Raw genomic sequence first — 17,399 nt, 5'->3', positions numbered from 1 at the left:
TTCGGGAAATAAATCAGGTCAGTAGAAGAAAAGACCACCAGTACTTCCAGAGATACTTGGAGAGACACTGGATTTCACAGGGACATGGCATAGGGGTTCAATCCAGCTTCACTGCGATCTTAAAGGTCAAGTTAACTTGAGTAAGTTGGAGGACTTTGAAAATCCAAGTAAAAAATTGTCACTACCCTGTGACAATAGGGATGAGAGAAATAAAAACTTTGCAGTTGACCAAAAAGGTTGACAGATTCTAATAACTGAATTAAAGTGGTATGGCCCTTAAAGTTTATTAAATTCCACTTATTCACTCATAATTGCACCATTTTCATGGAAAGTCTTAGTCTCCTAAAACACTGAGAGGGTATACCGTGGAACTAGATGGCAAACTTGGTTTGGTTGGTTTTTGTAAATCTTTATCATTGCTAGAAAGTTAGAAAAGGGTGGTATCACTTAAGCAGAAATTTTGAAAAACTCGTGGAACCAGAAGAAACCCAATCTAAAAGAAATACAAGAGAACATTTTTGCAGTTTTAAGTACAATTTCAAAGAAAATTCAAACTTAGAATCAAATTCAAAGAGGAGGCAGCACCCCAAAGCAATATTTTTTGTTTTACTGAGGTATAATTTACATACAACAAACTCACCATTTTAAGTGTACCACTGGAGTTTTTGACAAATGTATACAGCCATGAAACCACTACCAGAATCACAGAACATTTCCATCATTTCAGAAAATTCCATTATGCCCTTTTACAGTCAACCTCTTCCATTCACCCTGACCTCTGGCAACCACTGAGTGTTTTCTGTGACTGTACATTTCTAGGGCTTTGTATAAATGGAATCATATGTAGTCAATGTGTCTGATGTCTTTCGTTTAGCATAATGCTTTTGAGATTCATGTTTTTATGGCTCAGTAATATTCCATTGCATGGATGTGTACTATATCCTGGTTTTGTCCTTTTACCAGTTGATGGATGTTTAGGTGGTTACTAGTTTTAGGCTATCAGAAAGCTGCTATGAACATTCAAATACAAGTTTTTGTTTTAAACATAGGTTTTAAATTCTCTTGCATAATTACCTATGACTAGGATTACTGAGTTGTATAGTACATGAATGTTTAACTTTCTGAGAAACTGATAACCTATTTTCCAAAGAAGCTGTACCCTTTCACACCCCTCCAGCAATGTATGAGAGTTCCAGCTGCTTCACATCCTTGCCAATACTTGGTATTGCCAGTCACTTTAATTGTAGCCATCCCGGTGCGTGTTAGTAGGACATCACTGTGGTTTTAATGTGCGTTTCCCTAATGACTAATAATGTTGAGTCTTTTCATAAGCTTATTTCAAATTCATATATCTGCTTAGGTGGAATGTCTATTAAAGTCTTTTGCCCGTTTTTTATATCAAGTCATCGTACTGAGTTGTAATTTTTTCAATATTCTGCATACAAGTCCTTTAACAGATATGTTTTGCAAATATTTTTCTGTCAATCACAGCTTGCGTTTTCATTTATTTAATGGTTTTTATCAAAGAGAAAACATTTTTAATTTTGATAATTTAATTGACAATGTTTTTCTTTTATGATTCATGCTTTTAATGTCCTAAGAAAGTTTGTTTTATCCAAGTACAAAAAGATTTTCTCCTGTGTTTTCTTTAGAAGTTCTATAATTCTAGCTCTTAAAATTTGGATCTATATTCCACTTCGAGATGATTTTTGTGTATGATATAAGGTAAGGATCCAGGGTTGTGTTGTTCGTTCATAGGGATATTCAATTGTTCGAGCACCATTTGTTGGAAAGACTTACTCACTGAATTTTCTTGGCCCGTTTTTTTTTTTTAATTTTTTAATTTTTTCTTAATTTTTATTTTGTAGACAGAGTCTCGCTTTGTCGCCCAGCCTGGAGTGCAGTGGCACAGTCTCGGCTCACCGCAACCTCTGCCTCCCACGTTCAGATGATTCTCCTGCCTCAGCCTCCCGAGTAACTGGGACTACAGGTGACCGCCACCAGGCCGGGCTAATTTTTTGTGTTTTTAGTAGAGACGGGGTTTCACCGTGTTAGCCAGAATGGTCTCCATCTCCTGACCTCTGGATCCGCCCGCCTCCGCCTCCCAAACTGCTAGAATTATAGGCGTGAGACACCGCGCCCAGCCTTATTTATTTATTTATTTATTTATTTATTTAGAGTCGGAGTCTCGCTCTGTCGCCTCGGGATCCGCCCGCCTCGGCCTCCTAAACTGCTAGAATTATAGGCGTGAGACACCGCGCCCAGCCTTATTTATTTATTTATTTATTTATTTATTTGGAGTCGGAGTCTCGCTCTGTCGCCCAGGCTGGAGTGTAGCGGCGCGATCTCAGCTCACTGCAAGCTCCGCCTCCCAGGTTCAAGTAATTCTGCCTCAGCCTCCCTAGTAGCTGGGATTACAGGCTCGCACCACCACACCCTGCTAATTATTGTACTTTTAGTAGAGGCGGGATTTCGCCATGCTGGCCAGGCTGATTTCAAACTCCTGACCTCAGGTGATCCGCCCGCCTCGGCCTCCCGAAGTGCTGGGATTACAGGCTGAGGTAAGGTATTTAAAACACCCTGCATCGGTATGGGTGTAATAAATGATGACCTGCCTCTTAATTTATCAGGTGGCAAACTGAGACTGTGGGCACTTAAAGAGACCTAGCATTTTCTAGCGCACTGCTCTCCTGGGTACGCTGGCGGCACCTGCGGCCTCGGGTCGGGAGCTGAGCCACTGGCCGGAATCTGCCGCTGAGCAAATGCACTCGCTCAGACCCGAGGTCTCCCTCCAGCGTGCCGCTCCCGGGCAGGTCCCTTCACGAGTCTTCAAATCGGGCCGAGCAGGGTCCCGCGGAGGTGCCGACCTGGCGCGAGGCCTCCTGCCCGCCCAGGTTCCGCGGCGGCCCTGAGCGAACCCCCGCGGGGTCAGCTCCTTCCAGGCTGAGAAGGGAACGGCGGAAGGCGGAGCGCGCCCCGGGGAGCCCCGAACGGGGACTGGAGCTCCCATGGGGCCAAGCTCACGGGGTGCGGCCGCGCGGCCAATGAGCGCCCTCTATGCCCCTACGGTGCCCCGCCTCGCCGTGCTCCCACCCTCCCGCCGCGCACTGGGGATCCCGACCAGTCCTGACCGCACGGGTGGCGCGGCTGCGGGGTGCGGGGAGCATGGTGCGCGGCAGGATCTCCCGGCTCTCGGTCCGGGACGTGCGCTTCCCGACGTCGCTTGGGGGCCACGGCTCAGACGCCATGGTAAGGGTGGCCTGCGGCCCGGGTCCGTCTCGCCCCGCCGACTGCAGACCTGCAGGCCCCGGGTAGCTTCCCGACTTCGAACCCATTGCTTCTGTACGGTGGGAGGCGCGCCTGGAGCAGACACTTGCTTTTCATGCCTTGGAGCAATTGTATAAGTATCCAGAAGCTTTCCACTCTCCTGGGTTTTTTCTTTGCTGGAGTTTAGAATATCCTGGTTTTACTTTTACGACTCACATTTTGCTGGAAATGGTAGAATGCATAATAGGCAATAGCAGCAAAATTATTTTCTTGGGTTCCCGCCAATGAAACCCTAGAGCACAGCGCTAGCTGGCTTCCTCTGTGCCCTGAACGCGACGGGGTTCGCGGTGAGGGAGAACAGGAAGGCCGGGGCTGGGAGTTTGGAGTGGTGATCCCGCCTCCGCAACTTGCTGTGTGACTTGGAGAAGATCCAAACCTCTGGGTCTTTTGGACCCGTCCATGAAATGAAGGTGTCACGGTCGGGTTGAGAAAGCAAGCGCGTGATAACCGGGTCACATGAGAGGGAGCGCTCATGAAATTACCCTCAAACATGGTTAGAAAGGATTGATGCAAGTATCAGTCTTAAGAGATGTAATAAAGTAAGGGCAGGAACTCTGACTCCTACCTAAATACTGAAGGTCTTTTTTGCTTACTGAGGGTGTTAGAACGTCAGGCCTTCCCTCCCCTCCCCCTTCTAGAGCGGTGTTTCCCAAACACTATGCAGGGTCTTCAGGGAGCCTGTTCCCCTCTGGGTCCTCAGTGCCCGTCTTGGTCCACTGATGTGACTGGCCGCGCTAGAAAAGCAGAGTTGTATGGGCACGTGGTGAATGTGTGAAAGTATGCCGGGAAGTGAGGAACGGCAATGTTAGGAAAATGGTTACCAGTAGGGAGGAAAGGAAATGGGGTCACGGAGGGGACCACGAGGTCACGGAGGGGACCACGGGGTCACGGAGGGGACCACGAGGTCTCTAATTCCCACTGTAATGTTTTACTTCCTAAACTGGGTGGATGGCAAGCTGGTGTTCATTACATTATCTATACTCTTTCTGTACCTGAAATATTTTATAAAAATATACCTCTTGTTAAAGAAAGTTTTTAAATGCAAAAGAAAGTCCTTTTTGAGATTAAGTTCATCCTGCATTTTTGAAATTTTATTCTATTTTATTTTTAAAATTTATTTGTTTATTTATTTTGAGGCAAGGTCTCTTATCGGTTGCCCAAGCTGGAGCGCAGCGGTACTATCATGGCTCACAGCAGCCTTGACCTCCCTGGCTCAACCAATCCTCCCACCTCAGCCTCCCAAGTAGCTGGGACTACAGGTGTGCGCCATGAAGCCCAGCTTCTTTTTGTATTTTTTGTAGAGACAGGGCCCAGGCTGTCATCCTCTTTAAAATCTTCATGTGTCCTTTCTTATATGATGTTGGTAAATGACTTAAACACCCAGCAGGCAATCCTTTATGGAACTCAAATGTTTGAAATTTTACTGTCTTATAGAATCCAAACACTCAATCTCATGCAACTGCCTTTGCCTCTGTGAAGCTTTAGCAGCTGTGGGTAAGTCACACAATCTTTCTAAGCCTAGGTTTCTCATCTGTAAAATGGGTATAATAATATTCACTTTATATATGTAAATGAGATACCTGTAAAGAGCCTGGCTCAGAGAAGGCCGTCAGTAAAGTTGGCTATAGGCCAGGCATGAGGCTCACACCTGTAATCCTAAGTGGAGGCCTAGGCAGGAGGATCACTTGAGCCCAGGAGTTCAATTACAGTGAACTATGATCGTGCCACTGCACTCCAGCCTGGGCACTGGATGACACAGTGAGACCTTGTTTCTAAAGGAAAAAGGAGGGGTTGGCTGTAATTACTATTCACTCTGAGGAAACTGAAGCAGAAGGAACCCCTAATCTAGACTTGACTTTGAATTTGTGAAATGTTAAAACAGCCTGGTTTGGCTGAGCGTGGTGGTTGTTCAAGCCTATAATCCCAGCATTTTGGAAGGCCGAGGCAGGTGGATCGCTTGAGCCCAGGAGTTCGAGACCAGCTTGAGCAACATAGTGAGACCTCGTCTCAACAAAAAAATACAAAAATTAGCTGGGCTTATTTGCGTGCACCTGTGGTCCCAGCCACTCAGGAGGCTGAGGTGGGAGGATCTCTTCAGTCTGGGAGGTCAAGGCTGCAATGAGCTGTAATTGTGTCACTGCACTCCAGTCTGGGTGACAGAGAGAGACCCTGTTTCAAAAGACAGCCTGGTTTGCTGTAGAATAATTCAAGAAATGGAATTTGCCTCTGGGCCTGAGTGGTATTGCAAGCTCATAAATACTTAAGCATTTTATCTTGGGGAGATAGGGCGTATGTTGTATCCAACTCTCAGGTGCCTTCTTTTAGAATGAGCTGCTTTGCAGTTCACCATGGAGATGGCTTCACGTGCCCTTGAGGCATGCTGGAACATCAGCACTTAGCCGCAAAGTGAGCCTCCCTGATCACAAGTAGCATATTATCAAGAAAGAGCAATAAAGCTATCCTCAAAATCTGCTAAAGACTCCTGCTTTTTTTTTTTTTTTTAAGACAGAGTCTCCGCTCAGCCTGGAGTGCAGTGGTGCGATCTCATCTCACTGCAACTTCTGCCACCCAGGTGCAAATGATTCTCATGCCTCAGCCTCTGGAGTAGCTGTGATTACAGGTGCGCACCACCACACCCGGCTAATTTTTGTATTTTTGATAGAGACGGGGTTTCACCATATTGTCCAGGCTGGTCTCGATCTCCTGAGCTCAGGTGATCCACCTGACTCTTCCTCCCAAAGTGCTGGATTACAGGCATGAGCCACTACGCTGGGCTTACCTCCTTCTTAATCTGAAATCGATTTATGTTCCTTTCTTCTCTGTGAATTGCCCTTGTTATTTCTCCTTTGGCTGTCCTTACTCTCGGATACTTGTTCCGCTGTCGGCCGCCTCTTCGTGGGCTCTCTCCCCTCATGGCCTCCTGCCTTTCTGACGGCTCCTCCTTCCTCCACTGGCCCCTTTTTCCCTCTCTCAGGCTCAGGCCCCAGCGTCTTCCCTGTCTCCCTGCACACTCCCGTGAAGACCCTCTCCGCATTCTGGCTTTGGTGCCGCCCTTTATGCCGGAGATTCCCAGATCTCATTTCCGGAGCTGCCTCTTTAACCCATAGGTCTGGATACTTCCTGTTAGGTTTTTCACCTTCATGCTAAACGCGATTTGTCTAAATCAGAAGTCATCTTCCATACCCTGCCGCCCCTCCCTCCTGACCCATCTTGGATCATTCTGCTAATCACAGGGATCCAAAAGCTTCAAGTCACTTTTGGCTCATCTCGTCCTGTTGACCCTCATCTGAGGCTTCAGTGAAAAGTTTCCTTTTTCCATTGCTTCCTCTTCTTGGAACCCAGCAACTGTCGATGGGTCTTTAATTCTTGGAGTCTCCTTCTCAGCCTCATCGCTCAACTCCTTCAGGAACCCAATGGCTCAGCCAAGCCAGGATGGGCACCAACCCTTGAATACACTCCAGTCTCTCCCTCTTCTGACCCCTTTACTGTCTGCACTGCTGCTGCTACCTCACCTGAGATATTCCTCCCTCCCAAACCCTTCACTCCCCTTCCCACTGCTGAGAAGCTCCCCTTCCTCAACTGGCCAGCTCAGATTCTGTCTTCATAAAGCCGTCTCCCGCTTCAAGAAGCACATTCAGCTAACAGTGCTCTCTGCCGGTCATTCATAGTTTGCATCTCTCCCAGGCCTTAGCATGTTCTGCCTTATATTATTAAAGTTTTTGTAACTATGTCTTTTTATTTATTTATTTTAGAGATGGCGTCTCGCTTTGTTGCCCAGGCTAGGGTTGAACTCCTGGGTTCAAGCAATCCTCCTATCTTGGCCTCCCAAAGTGTTGGGATTACAGGCATGAGCCACCATGCCCATCCTATAACCAGGTCTTCTCAAATGTAACCTCCTCAAGGGCAGACATATCTGTAACACCCTTGCAAGCTGCACCAGCTCTGACACGTAGTTGGTGCTCAGTGATGCATCACACTGATTTCCTGCCACTGGGCTGTGACACCAGACTCAGGGCTCCCATCCATCACATACAGCTCCCTCAGCCACAACACCCCCAATACAGGGAATTAAAATCTGCCTTGACAATTTACTTGTGGCCGGGTGCGGTGGCTCACACCTGTAATCCTAGCATTTTGGGAGGCCGAGGCAGGTGGATCACCTGAGGTCAGGAGTTCAAGACGAGCCTGGTCAACGTGGCAAAATCCCATCTCTACTAAAAAAAAAAAAAAAAATAGCTGGGCATAGTGGCGGGTGCCTGTAATCCCAGCTATTTGGGAGGCTGAGGCAGAAGAATCGCTTGAATCCAGGAGGCAGAGGTTGCAGTGAGCCAAGATCATGCCACTGCGCTCCAGCCTGGAGGACAGAGTGAGACTCAGTCTCAATAATAATAATAATAATAATAAAATATTATTTACTTGTGTGACCGTTTGCAAATTACTAAACCTCCTTAAAACTTCATTTCCTCTTCTCTAATAGGGATAAGAGCACCTAGTTTATAATACTGTTATAGGATTAAATTAAACCATGTAGAGCTCTTAGAATATAGTGTGTCTGGCACAATAAATATTATAGAATAATAACAACAGTAATAAATTTTTATAGCCTTATGCAAAATTCTTCTTTAAGAATGCATTCAGATCTTCTGCCTGACTTTTCGGGGTCTCCATTATTCCATGACATAGAACAAAACAAAAAAAGAGCGAATTCATCTAGAAGCTTTACTTCTTCATTTTCCCCCACTGGTGTCTGACCTTGTGCCAATGTGTTTTCAGCCCTGCTATAAACTGCTGTGAGATCAGTCCAATTTTATGCAAGAGTTTTCCGAACCTTTGGCTTGTTCAATTTGAAGCTGCTTGTGAATGTAACTTTGTTCAAAGAGCTGACAGAGATAGCTGCGAGTGAAAACTCCTTGGCTTAAAATTGAGCCGCTGCTGGGCATGATGGCTCATGCCTGTAAGTAATCCCAGCACTTTAAGATAAGGCCCAAGCAGGTGGATCACTAGAGCTCTGGAGTTTGAGACCAGCCTGGGCAACATGCAAGACTCCATCTCTATTTTTTTATTTAGAAAATAAATACATAAATAAAAATGAGCCTCACTTTTTGACCTAATTGAAAACAGGTGATAAAAATGTATACATTGCGATCAGGTGCAGTGGCTCACACTTGTAATCCCAGCACTTTGGGAGGTCACGGCAGGCAGATCACCTGAAGTCAGGAGTTCAAGACCAGCCTGGCCAACGTGGTGAAACTTCGTCTCTGCTAAAAATACAAAAATCAGCCGAGTGTGGTGGCATGTGCCTGTAATCCCAGCTACCTGGGAGGCTGAGGCAGGAGAATTACTTGCACTTGGGAGGCTGAGGTTGCAGTAAGCTGAGATCACGCCACTGCACTCCTGCCGAGGTGACAGAGCAAAACTCCATCTCGAAAAAAAAAAGTATACGTTGCACTTATTGAAACACTTTGGATCTTTCAGGAGGACATTCCTTTTCTCCATTCAGAGCCCTTTGTTTTCTTTGGGGTATAGCAACAGTTCCTTCTGTGGGAGCTCTTGTGGCATGGCCCCTGTGGCATTGTCTGTCCTCATGTGACATCATTCTCATGGTTCTTTTTGGGTTTCTCATGCTGGCATCGTTTCGGCGGGGAATTCTCTCCTGCAGCACACGGATCCTGACTACTCAGCTGCCTATGTCGTCATAGAAACTGATGCAGAAGATGGAATCAAGGGGTGTGGAATCACCTTCACTCTGGGAAAAGGCACTGAAGTTGGTGAGTTGAAGATTCTCTCAAGGTTCCAGAATGCTTAATTTTCAGATGAGATTCTAACTTAGATTTTTAGATTCATTCGAATCTTGATTTAGATTCAGTTCCAATCTTGTTTTTCTCTGTGTTTAACTGCTCAAAGTGAGTAAAAACAGTGTTTCATGGTTTGTTATTTATTTCACTGGGAGAAATTTAAAAGTGACAGAATTTGGCCTCTCTCCTTGCAATCATCTCTAGTCTGTTAGAAAATCCTTGACTCTTAGTCTGTTTCTCTGTGTCAAATGACAGCTACAAGGATGTTTTTCACCTGCCTTTCACCCGGGGCCACTGTCGAGCTTTAACAACCTGCTGTGGGTGAGTAACCAAGGGCAAGGAGAGGGAGGAGATGTGAGTTCCCACAGCAAAAAAAGGCTCATTGTGATGTGCACAGTGAGTCTACTCACTTTTCTATATATATATAGATTTCTTTTTTTTTTTTTTTTTTGAGACAGAGTCTCACTCTATTGCCCAGGCTGGAGTGCAGTGGCGCAATCTCAACTCACTGCAACCTCTGCCTCCTGGGTTTAAGCAATTCTCCTGCCTTAGCCTCCCAAGAAACTGAGATTACAGGCACCCACCACCATGCCCAGCCAATTTTTGTATTTTTAGTGGAGACGGGGTTTCACCATGTTGGCCAGGCTGGTCTCGAACTCCTGACTTCAAATGATCCGCCCACCTCAGCCTCGCAAAGTGCTGGGATTACAGGTGTGAGCCACTGCACCCAGCCTTTTCAAAATATTTCACACCAAATTGGTTTCAAGTTCACTATTTTCATGGCAAAAAAGGGCTTTGGCCCCACCCAATCTCAAAGGTCTCCTTTGGGGAAGAGCAGATTCTTTAAGATGCATACTGAGCTGTGTATACGTCATTCTTTTTTTATTTGCATTTTCTATTTTCTTTTTTTTTTTTTTTGAGACGGAGTCTGGCTCTGTCGCCCAGGCTGGAGTGCAGTGGCCGGATCTCAGCTCACTGCAAGCTCCGCCTCCCGGGTTTACGCCATTCTCCTGCCTCAGCCTCCCGAGTAGCTGGGACTACAGGCGCCGCCACCACGCCCGGCTAGTTTTTTGTATTTTTTAGTAGAGACGGGGTTTCACCGTGTTAGCCAGGATGGTCTCGATCTCCTGACCTCGTGATCCGCCCGTCTCGGCCTCCCAAAGTGCTGGGATTACAGGCTTGAGCCACCGCGCCCGGCCTTCTATTTTCTTAAATAAGATACAGAACATAACTTTTCTCAGAGCTGGATGTGATCTCAATGGTGATCTTGAGCCATCTCATTTTTTAGAGAGAAGAAAACTGAGGCACAGGCAGGTACCCAGCAAGTCATGGCAGAACCGCCTGACTGCCCGAAGCACTTTCTCTTCAGAACTTTTAAATGCAACTCTTTTTGAACACATCATACCTGCACATGGTACAATATTCAAGAAGTACAAAACAGTGACCTTTGCCAGGTCAATTTCAGTGGATTATTAAGGGCTGAAGCCAAATTATGATAGATTGAAGGGTAAGGGTCTAGAAGGAGGCAATAGAGTTTCTCTAACTTTGGCGGTAGTGTGATATCTCCCATGGATATTTGCACCATCAGCACTCTCAGTAGTTGTAGAAAAAAATCTTGGCCCATTGAGAGATTTTAAATTGTTAAGCATATAAAAGAAGTGTGTGAGTTTGAGTGTGTGTATGTGTGAATGGCAAGGGAACCTTTCTTGAACTTGCAATGGACACTGCCCAGGTGGCTGCTGTTTCTGCTCTTCACAGGGCTGGTGGTCAGTTGTCCGGCAAGTTAGTCCTTCTGCAGACTTCTCCTGAGTGCTGCCATGCATCAGGCACTGAAGTAATTTTAAAAAGAGAAAGATAGGCCAGGCGTGGTGATTCACGCCTGTAATCTCAGCACTTTGGGAGGTTGAGGTGAGCAGATTGCTTGAGTCAAGGAGTTCGAGACCAGCCTGGTCGACATGGTGAAACCCTGTCTTTACTAAAAATACAAAAATTAGCTGGCCGTGGTGATGCGTGGCTGTAATCTCAGCTACTCAGGAGGGTGAGGCATGAGAATTGCTTGAACCTGGGAGTTGGAGTTTGCAGTGAGCCGAGATGGTGCCACTCCACTCCAGCCTGGGTGAAAGAGCGAGACTCCATCAAAAAAAAAAAAAAAAAAGTTAAAGAAGGATGAAGAAGACAGAATCCCACATATCAGGAGCACACAAACTTATTAGGGAAGTAGACATAAAAGATATGATCATAGTGTAGTCTGAGAATGACTATTTTTTAAAATTATGTACAAGTTTTACAGAGAGAGGATATATTAGGCTGTTCTTTTTTTTCTTGTTGGAGACAAGAATCTTGCTCTGTTGCCCAGCCTGGAGTGCAGTCGCGCAATCTCTCTCACTACAACCTCCACCTCCCGGGTTCAAGCAATTCTTGTGCCTCAGCCTCCCGAGTAGCTGGGATTACAGGCACACACCACCATGCCTGGCTCGTTTTTATATTTTTAGTAGAGATAAGGTTTCACCATGTTTGGTCAGGCTGGTCTCCTGACTTCAAATGATCTGCCCACCTGGGCCTCTCAAAGTGCTAGGAGTACAGGCACAAACCACTACTCCAAGCCAGGCTGTTCTTGCATTGCTATAAAGGAGTACCAGAGACTGGGTAATTTATAAAGAAAAAGAGGCTTAATTGCCTCATGGCTCTGCAGGTTTTACAGAAAGCATGGTGCCAGCTGCTCAGCTTCTAGGGAAGCTTCAGGACACTCACAGTCATGGTGGAAGGCGAGTGGGGAGCAGACACGTCCTGTGTCGAAAGCAGGAGCAAGAGAAAGAGAGTGGGGAGGTGCTACATGCTTTTAAGCCACCAGATCTCACAAGAACTCACTCACTGTCTCAAGGCCAGTACCAATGGGATGGTGCTAAACCATTATGAGAAATCCACCTCCATGATCTGATCACCTCCCACCAGGCCCCACCTCCAACACTGGGGATTACATTTCAACAGGAAAATTGTGCAGAATTTCTAACCCATATCAGGGAGGCTAACTTCACTCTGTCCAAACGGCTCAGGGAAGGCTTCAGAGCAGAAGTAATGCTTTGAGGTGAGTCTCGAAGAGCCAACAGGAATTTGCCAGGCAGAGAGAGGAGACCATACTGTGAGTCAGTCCCCCTTTTCTCTATTAAGTAAACAATTTACTGTTAAAGTTTTCCCCAAAATAGTAACCACTTACTAAGATAGAGCTGTGAGCTATGTTTCTGCTTATCCTGCAACTTTAATTATCCCTTGTTTGTAAGTTGAGTACTTTATGAAGCTGCTGTCTTTCTCCATCCCGCAAACCCTACAACAAACACACACCCCCAAAGGTTGCATAAAACTCAGAGAGCTTACAAGGTATGTTAGGCCATTGGACCCACTCTCTGTTAACAGCCAAGACTTTAAACTTTGCCGACTTGGGCACACGTGGAGGGGCCCTGGGCACTAAGATAGATAAGAAGCTCTTCTGGGATGGGTGCTGAGCTCAGTGTTCAGGGCCTTCACTCCCCGTCCCCTCCTCCATTCCCAGCCCCACACCACTGTCTTGGTGGATGTCTCAGGCAGGGGTAAATCAATTTCCATCTCTCCATGACTTTAATTAATGACTCTTTTATGCTAAGGTTTTTGGCTTCTGCCTTTTTCAGACCACAACATGACAGAACCCATTTTAACTTTAACCTTGCTACGTATTTCAGGTGACTCACTGCAATCTCACTAAATGTGTTACACGGCACTCACACTGAAGATGAAAAATGCCATTAGCTCATCCTGGTTCTTCTGCTTACTTACCTAATCATCCGTTTATGATTAAAAAAACATAGGGTTACTGTGAAGAGAGTGCTTGTGTGTGAGACAGAGAGGGAGGGCTGTCTTTCAAATGTGTAGAATACACCAATGTAGTTTTTGGTTGGGTATTTTTTAAAATCATGTCTTTATTAAATTTACTTAATTAATATTCATTTTTTATCCTTCTTTCTTTGTGTTTTTAAAGTTTTTATTATTGATTAATTGATAGAGATAAGATCTTGCTCTGTCACCCAGGCTGGAGTACAGTGGTGCAGTCACGGCTCGTGCAGCCTTGACCTTCCAAACTCAAATGATTGTCCCACCTCAGCTTCCCGAGTAGCTGGGACCACAGGCACAAGCCACCATGCCTAGCTAATGTTTTGGTTTTTTGTTTTGTTTTGTTTTGTTTTTGAGAGACAGAGTCTTGCTCTGTTGCCCAGGGTGGAGTGGAGTGGTGCCATCTTGGCTCACTGCACCCTCCACCTCTGGGTTCAAATGATTCTCCTGCCTCAGCTTCCCAAGTATCTGGGACTACAGGTATGTGCCACCATGCCCAGCTAATTTTTGTATTTTTAATAGAGACAGGGTTTCACTATATGTTGGCCAGGCTAGTCTTGAACTCCTGACCTCAGGTGATCCGCCTACCTCAGCCTCCCAAAGTGGTAGGATTACAGGCGTGAGCCACCACACCTGACCTGGGTTTGGTTTTGTTTTGCTTTTTTCTTTAAAAAAATTTTTTTTTTTTTTTTTTTGAGATGGAGTTTCGCTCTTGTTGCCAAGGCTGGAGTGCAGTGGCATGATCTCTGCTCACTGCAACCTCCACCTCCCAGGTTCAAGCGATTCTCCTGCCTCAGCCTCCAAAGTAGCTGGCACTACAGGTGCCTGCAACCATGCCGGGCTAATTTTTGTATTTTTTGTAGAGACAGGGTTTCATCATTTTGCCCAGACTGGTCTTGAACTCCTGAGTTCAAGCAATCCACTGCCTCAGCCTCCCAAAGTGATGAGATTGCAGGCATAAGCCATAAGCCACCATGACTGGCCTGTTTCTGTTTTGTTTTATTTATTTTATTTTATTTATTTAGTTAGTTACTAAATACTCTGTCGCCCAGGCTGGAGTGCAGTGACGTGATCTCGGCTCACTGCAACCTCCACCTCCCAGGTTCAAGTGATTCTCCTGCCTCAGCCTCCTGAGTAGCTGGGATTATAGGTGCCCACTATCATGCCAGCTAATTTTTGTATTTTTTCAGTAGAGACAGGGTTTCACTGTGTTGGCCAGGTTAGTCTCGAACTCCTGACCTCAGGTGATCCACCCGCCTTAGCCTCCCAAAGTGCTGGGATTACAGGCGTGAGCAACCAGAGGCAGCCTTTTTTTTTTTTTAAAGACTTAATTTATTTTAGAGTAGTTTTAGGTTCACAGCAAAACTGAATGGAAGTTACAAAGATTTCCCACATACCTCTGTCCCCACACAGGCACAGCCTCCCTCATTATCAACATTTCCCACATACACCTGTCCCCACACAGCCACAGCCTCCCTCTTTATCAACATTCTGCCCAGAGTGGCCCATTTATTGCAACTGATGAACCTGCATTGGCACATCATGATCACCCAAAGTCTGTAGTTTACAATACGGGTCACTCTTAGTGTTGTATATTCAGTGGGTTTGGACACATATATAATAATATGTACAATGTAGACTAAGTTAGTTTTTAAAAGAATATATAGAAAAAAGAAAAAGATGTACAGATAAACAATTTTTTTTTTTTTGAGGCAGAGTTTCACTCTTTTTGCCCAGGCTGGAGTGCAATGGCGTGATCTCGGCTCACCGCAACTTCCGCCTTCCGGGTTCAAGCGATTCTCCTGCCTCAGCCTCCCGAGTAGCTGGGATTACAGGCATGCGCCACCACCCCGGCTAATTTTGTATTTTTAGTAGAGACGGGGTTTCTCCATATTGGTCAGGCTGGTCTTGAACTCCCGACCTTAGGTGATCCACCTGCCTCAGCCTCCCAAAGTGCTGGGATTACAGGCGTGAGCCACTGCGCCCAGCAAGAATTTTTAAATAGACAAAAATTTTTAAAAACCCAGCCTTAATAGTTTGTGACACCACTCTTACTTCAGACACCCACAAGTCACCCACAGACTTTACTCAATATCCTTCCAGTGCTAGAGGCTCCAGAGAATTGAAGTCCCTGAGCAGACCCAAACAAGAGAAAACCCCCTATGTTTAGTTGGCAAGAAGCTGCCTTCAAGGGCCTTTTTTTCTTTTCCAAGTCAATTTCCTGCCACAACCAAAATTTCTATTTTTTTTTTTTTTTTTTTTTGAGGTGGAGTTTCGCTCTTGTCGCCCAGACTGGAGTGCAGTGGCGTGATCTTGGCTGGCTCACTGCAACCTCTGCCTCCTGGGTTCAAGTGATTCTCCTGCCTCAGCCCCCCAAGTAGCTGGTATTACAGGCATGCGCCACTATGCCTGGCTAATTTTTGTGTTTTTAGTAGAGACAGGGTTTCACCATGTTGATCAGGCTGGTCTTGTACTCCTGACCTCAGGTGATCCCCCCGCCTCGGCCTCCCAAAGTGCTGGAATTATAGGCATGAGTCACTGTGCCTGGCCTCACAACCCAAATTTCTATTAAATGCAACAAATTCTAGTCTCCTGTTGAGCAAGAAAAATCCACACACTGTAGATGAATGCGTAAGTGTTGCTTGTGCACGCTGAGAGTTATAAAGATGAGATCATCCTTAGCTTTTGTTAAGTGCATTTGGTATTGTGACATGAACCAGAAGTATGCTTCAGTCAATGATTTATAGCAACAATCAAATCCCCGAGACGATGGTTTGGTGTCAGTGTACCTCACTGTGAGTCACTGACTTACTTCAGATTTTCTTTAATTCAAGAGCATCCACCTTCAAGGAGTGAGGAGGATTCTGTCTTCTCACAATTCTAGGGAACGAATATCTGAACCAGAATGATTGTGTATCCCATTAACAAAAGCCCTAGAGAACCTGGAATGGCTGGTTCAGCCCTAACTGCTACATCTGACCACAAGTGTGCAATCATCCCAGAGCTGTTTCACCCTTAGCCAGGCATCTGCTAAAAGCTTGGGGAGGCTGGGCGCGGTGGCTCAAGCCTGTAATCCCAGCTCTTTGGGAGGCCGAGGCGGGCGGATCACGAGGTCAGGAGATCGAGACCATCCTGGCTAACACGGTGAAACCCCGTCTCTACTCAAAAAAAAAAAAAATACAAAAAACTAGCCAGGCGACGTGGCGGGCGCCTGTAGTCCCAGCTACTCAGGAGGCTGGGCCAGGAGAATGGCGTGAACCCGGGGGATGGAGCTTGCAGTGAGCCAAGATCGCGCCACTGCACTCCAGCCTAGGAGACAAAGCAAGACTCTGTCTCAAAAAAAAAAAAAAAAAAAAAAAAAGCTTGGCGCATCACTTTCTTTCTTTTTCTTGAGACGGAGTTTCACTCTTGTTGCCCAGGCTGGAGTGCAATAATACAGTCTTGGCTCACTGCAACCTCCACCTCCTGTGTTCAAGTGATTCTCCTCCCTCCGCCTCCCAAGTAGCTGGGACTACAGGCACCCACCACCATGCCCAGCTAATTTTTGTATTTTTAGTAGGGACAGGGTTTCACCATGCTGGCCAAGCTGGTCTCAAACTCTTGACCTCAGGTGATCCACCGGCCTCTGCCTCCCAAAATGCTGGAATTATAGACATGAGCCACCGTGCCCAGCCTGGGGCACCACTTTCATAGTGTCCTTCTCAGGATCTTATTGACAGTAAAACTGTACCTCTACAACTGTCCTATTGAATGACTGAAAACTTTTACTATTGAATCCATGGCAGCACCAAACAAATTTATCAAAATGTTTTGGAATACATTCCTTTCTTTGAAGCTAAGTTGATGGCTTGATGCAATTATTGTGGCCATGTACACAACATAGGCTAAATGTTTCCTAGAATTGGCAAAGGATCAAAGGGTTACTTTACTATTCATCATCTTAACACAAGAAAGCCTTATTATTATTATTATTATTATTATTTGAGACAGGGTCCAGCTCTGTCACTCTGTCACTCAGGCTGGAGTGCAGTGGCACAATCTCAGCTTACTGCAACCTCTGCGTCCAGAGGTCAAGTGATCCTCCCACCTCAGCATCCCGAGTAGCTGGGACCACCATGCCCGACTAATTTTTGTATTTTTTGTAGAGATGGTGTCTTGCCACACTGCCCAGGCTGGTCTCGAATTCCTGAGCTCAAGTGATCCGCCCATCTCAGCCTCCCAAAGTACTGGCATTACAGGAGTGAATGCCAGGTCCAAGAAATCCTTTTAAAGTAAAATACCACAGGACGTGGTGGCTCACACCTGTAGTCCCAACACTTTGGGAGGCCGGGGTGGGAGGATCGCTTGAGCCCAGAGTTCCAGAACCTCTCTACCTGCTGCCCCATGCAATACAGCAAGACCTTGTCACTACAAAAA

General features: G+C 46.0%; 1 protein-coding gene across 1 annotated transcript in view; it reads left to right on the top strand.

Moving 5' to 3' along the window:
* The first annotated feature begins 3,084 nt into the window (after positions 1-3,084).
* The window catches only part of ENOSF1 (enolase superfamily member 1), a 38,807-nt gene continuing 24,492 nt past the window's right edge, over positions 3,085-17,399 (top strand). The window contains exons 1-2 of the mRNA XM_007974497.3: positions 3,085-3,249; positions 8,987-9,095. Of these exons, the coding sequence (XP_007972688.3) occupies positions 3,166-3,249; positions 8,987-9,095 (193 nt within the window). The 5' untranslated portion in view covers positions 3,085-3,165. The remainder of the gene's footprint in view (positions 3,250-8,986; positions 9,096-17,399) is intronic.

The sequence above is a fragment of the Chlorocebus sabaeus genome, chromosome 18 (assembly GCF_047675955.1).
Source record: "Chlorocebus sabaeus isolate Y175 chromosome 18, mChlSab1.0.hap1, whole genome shotgun sequence".
NCBI classification, from domain to species: domain Eukaryota; kingdom Metazoa; phylum Chordata; class Mammalia; order Primates; family Cercopithecidae; genus Chlorocebus; species Chlorocebus sabaeus.
The sequence above is the reverse complement of the archived record's forward strand: the minus strand, read 5'-3'. Positions and strand labels throughout refer to the sequence as shown.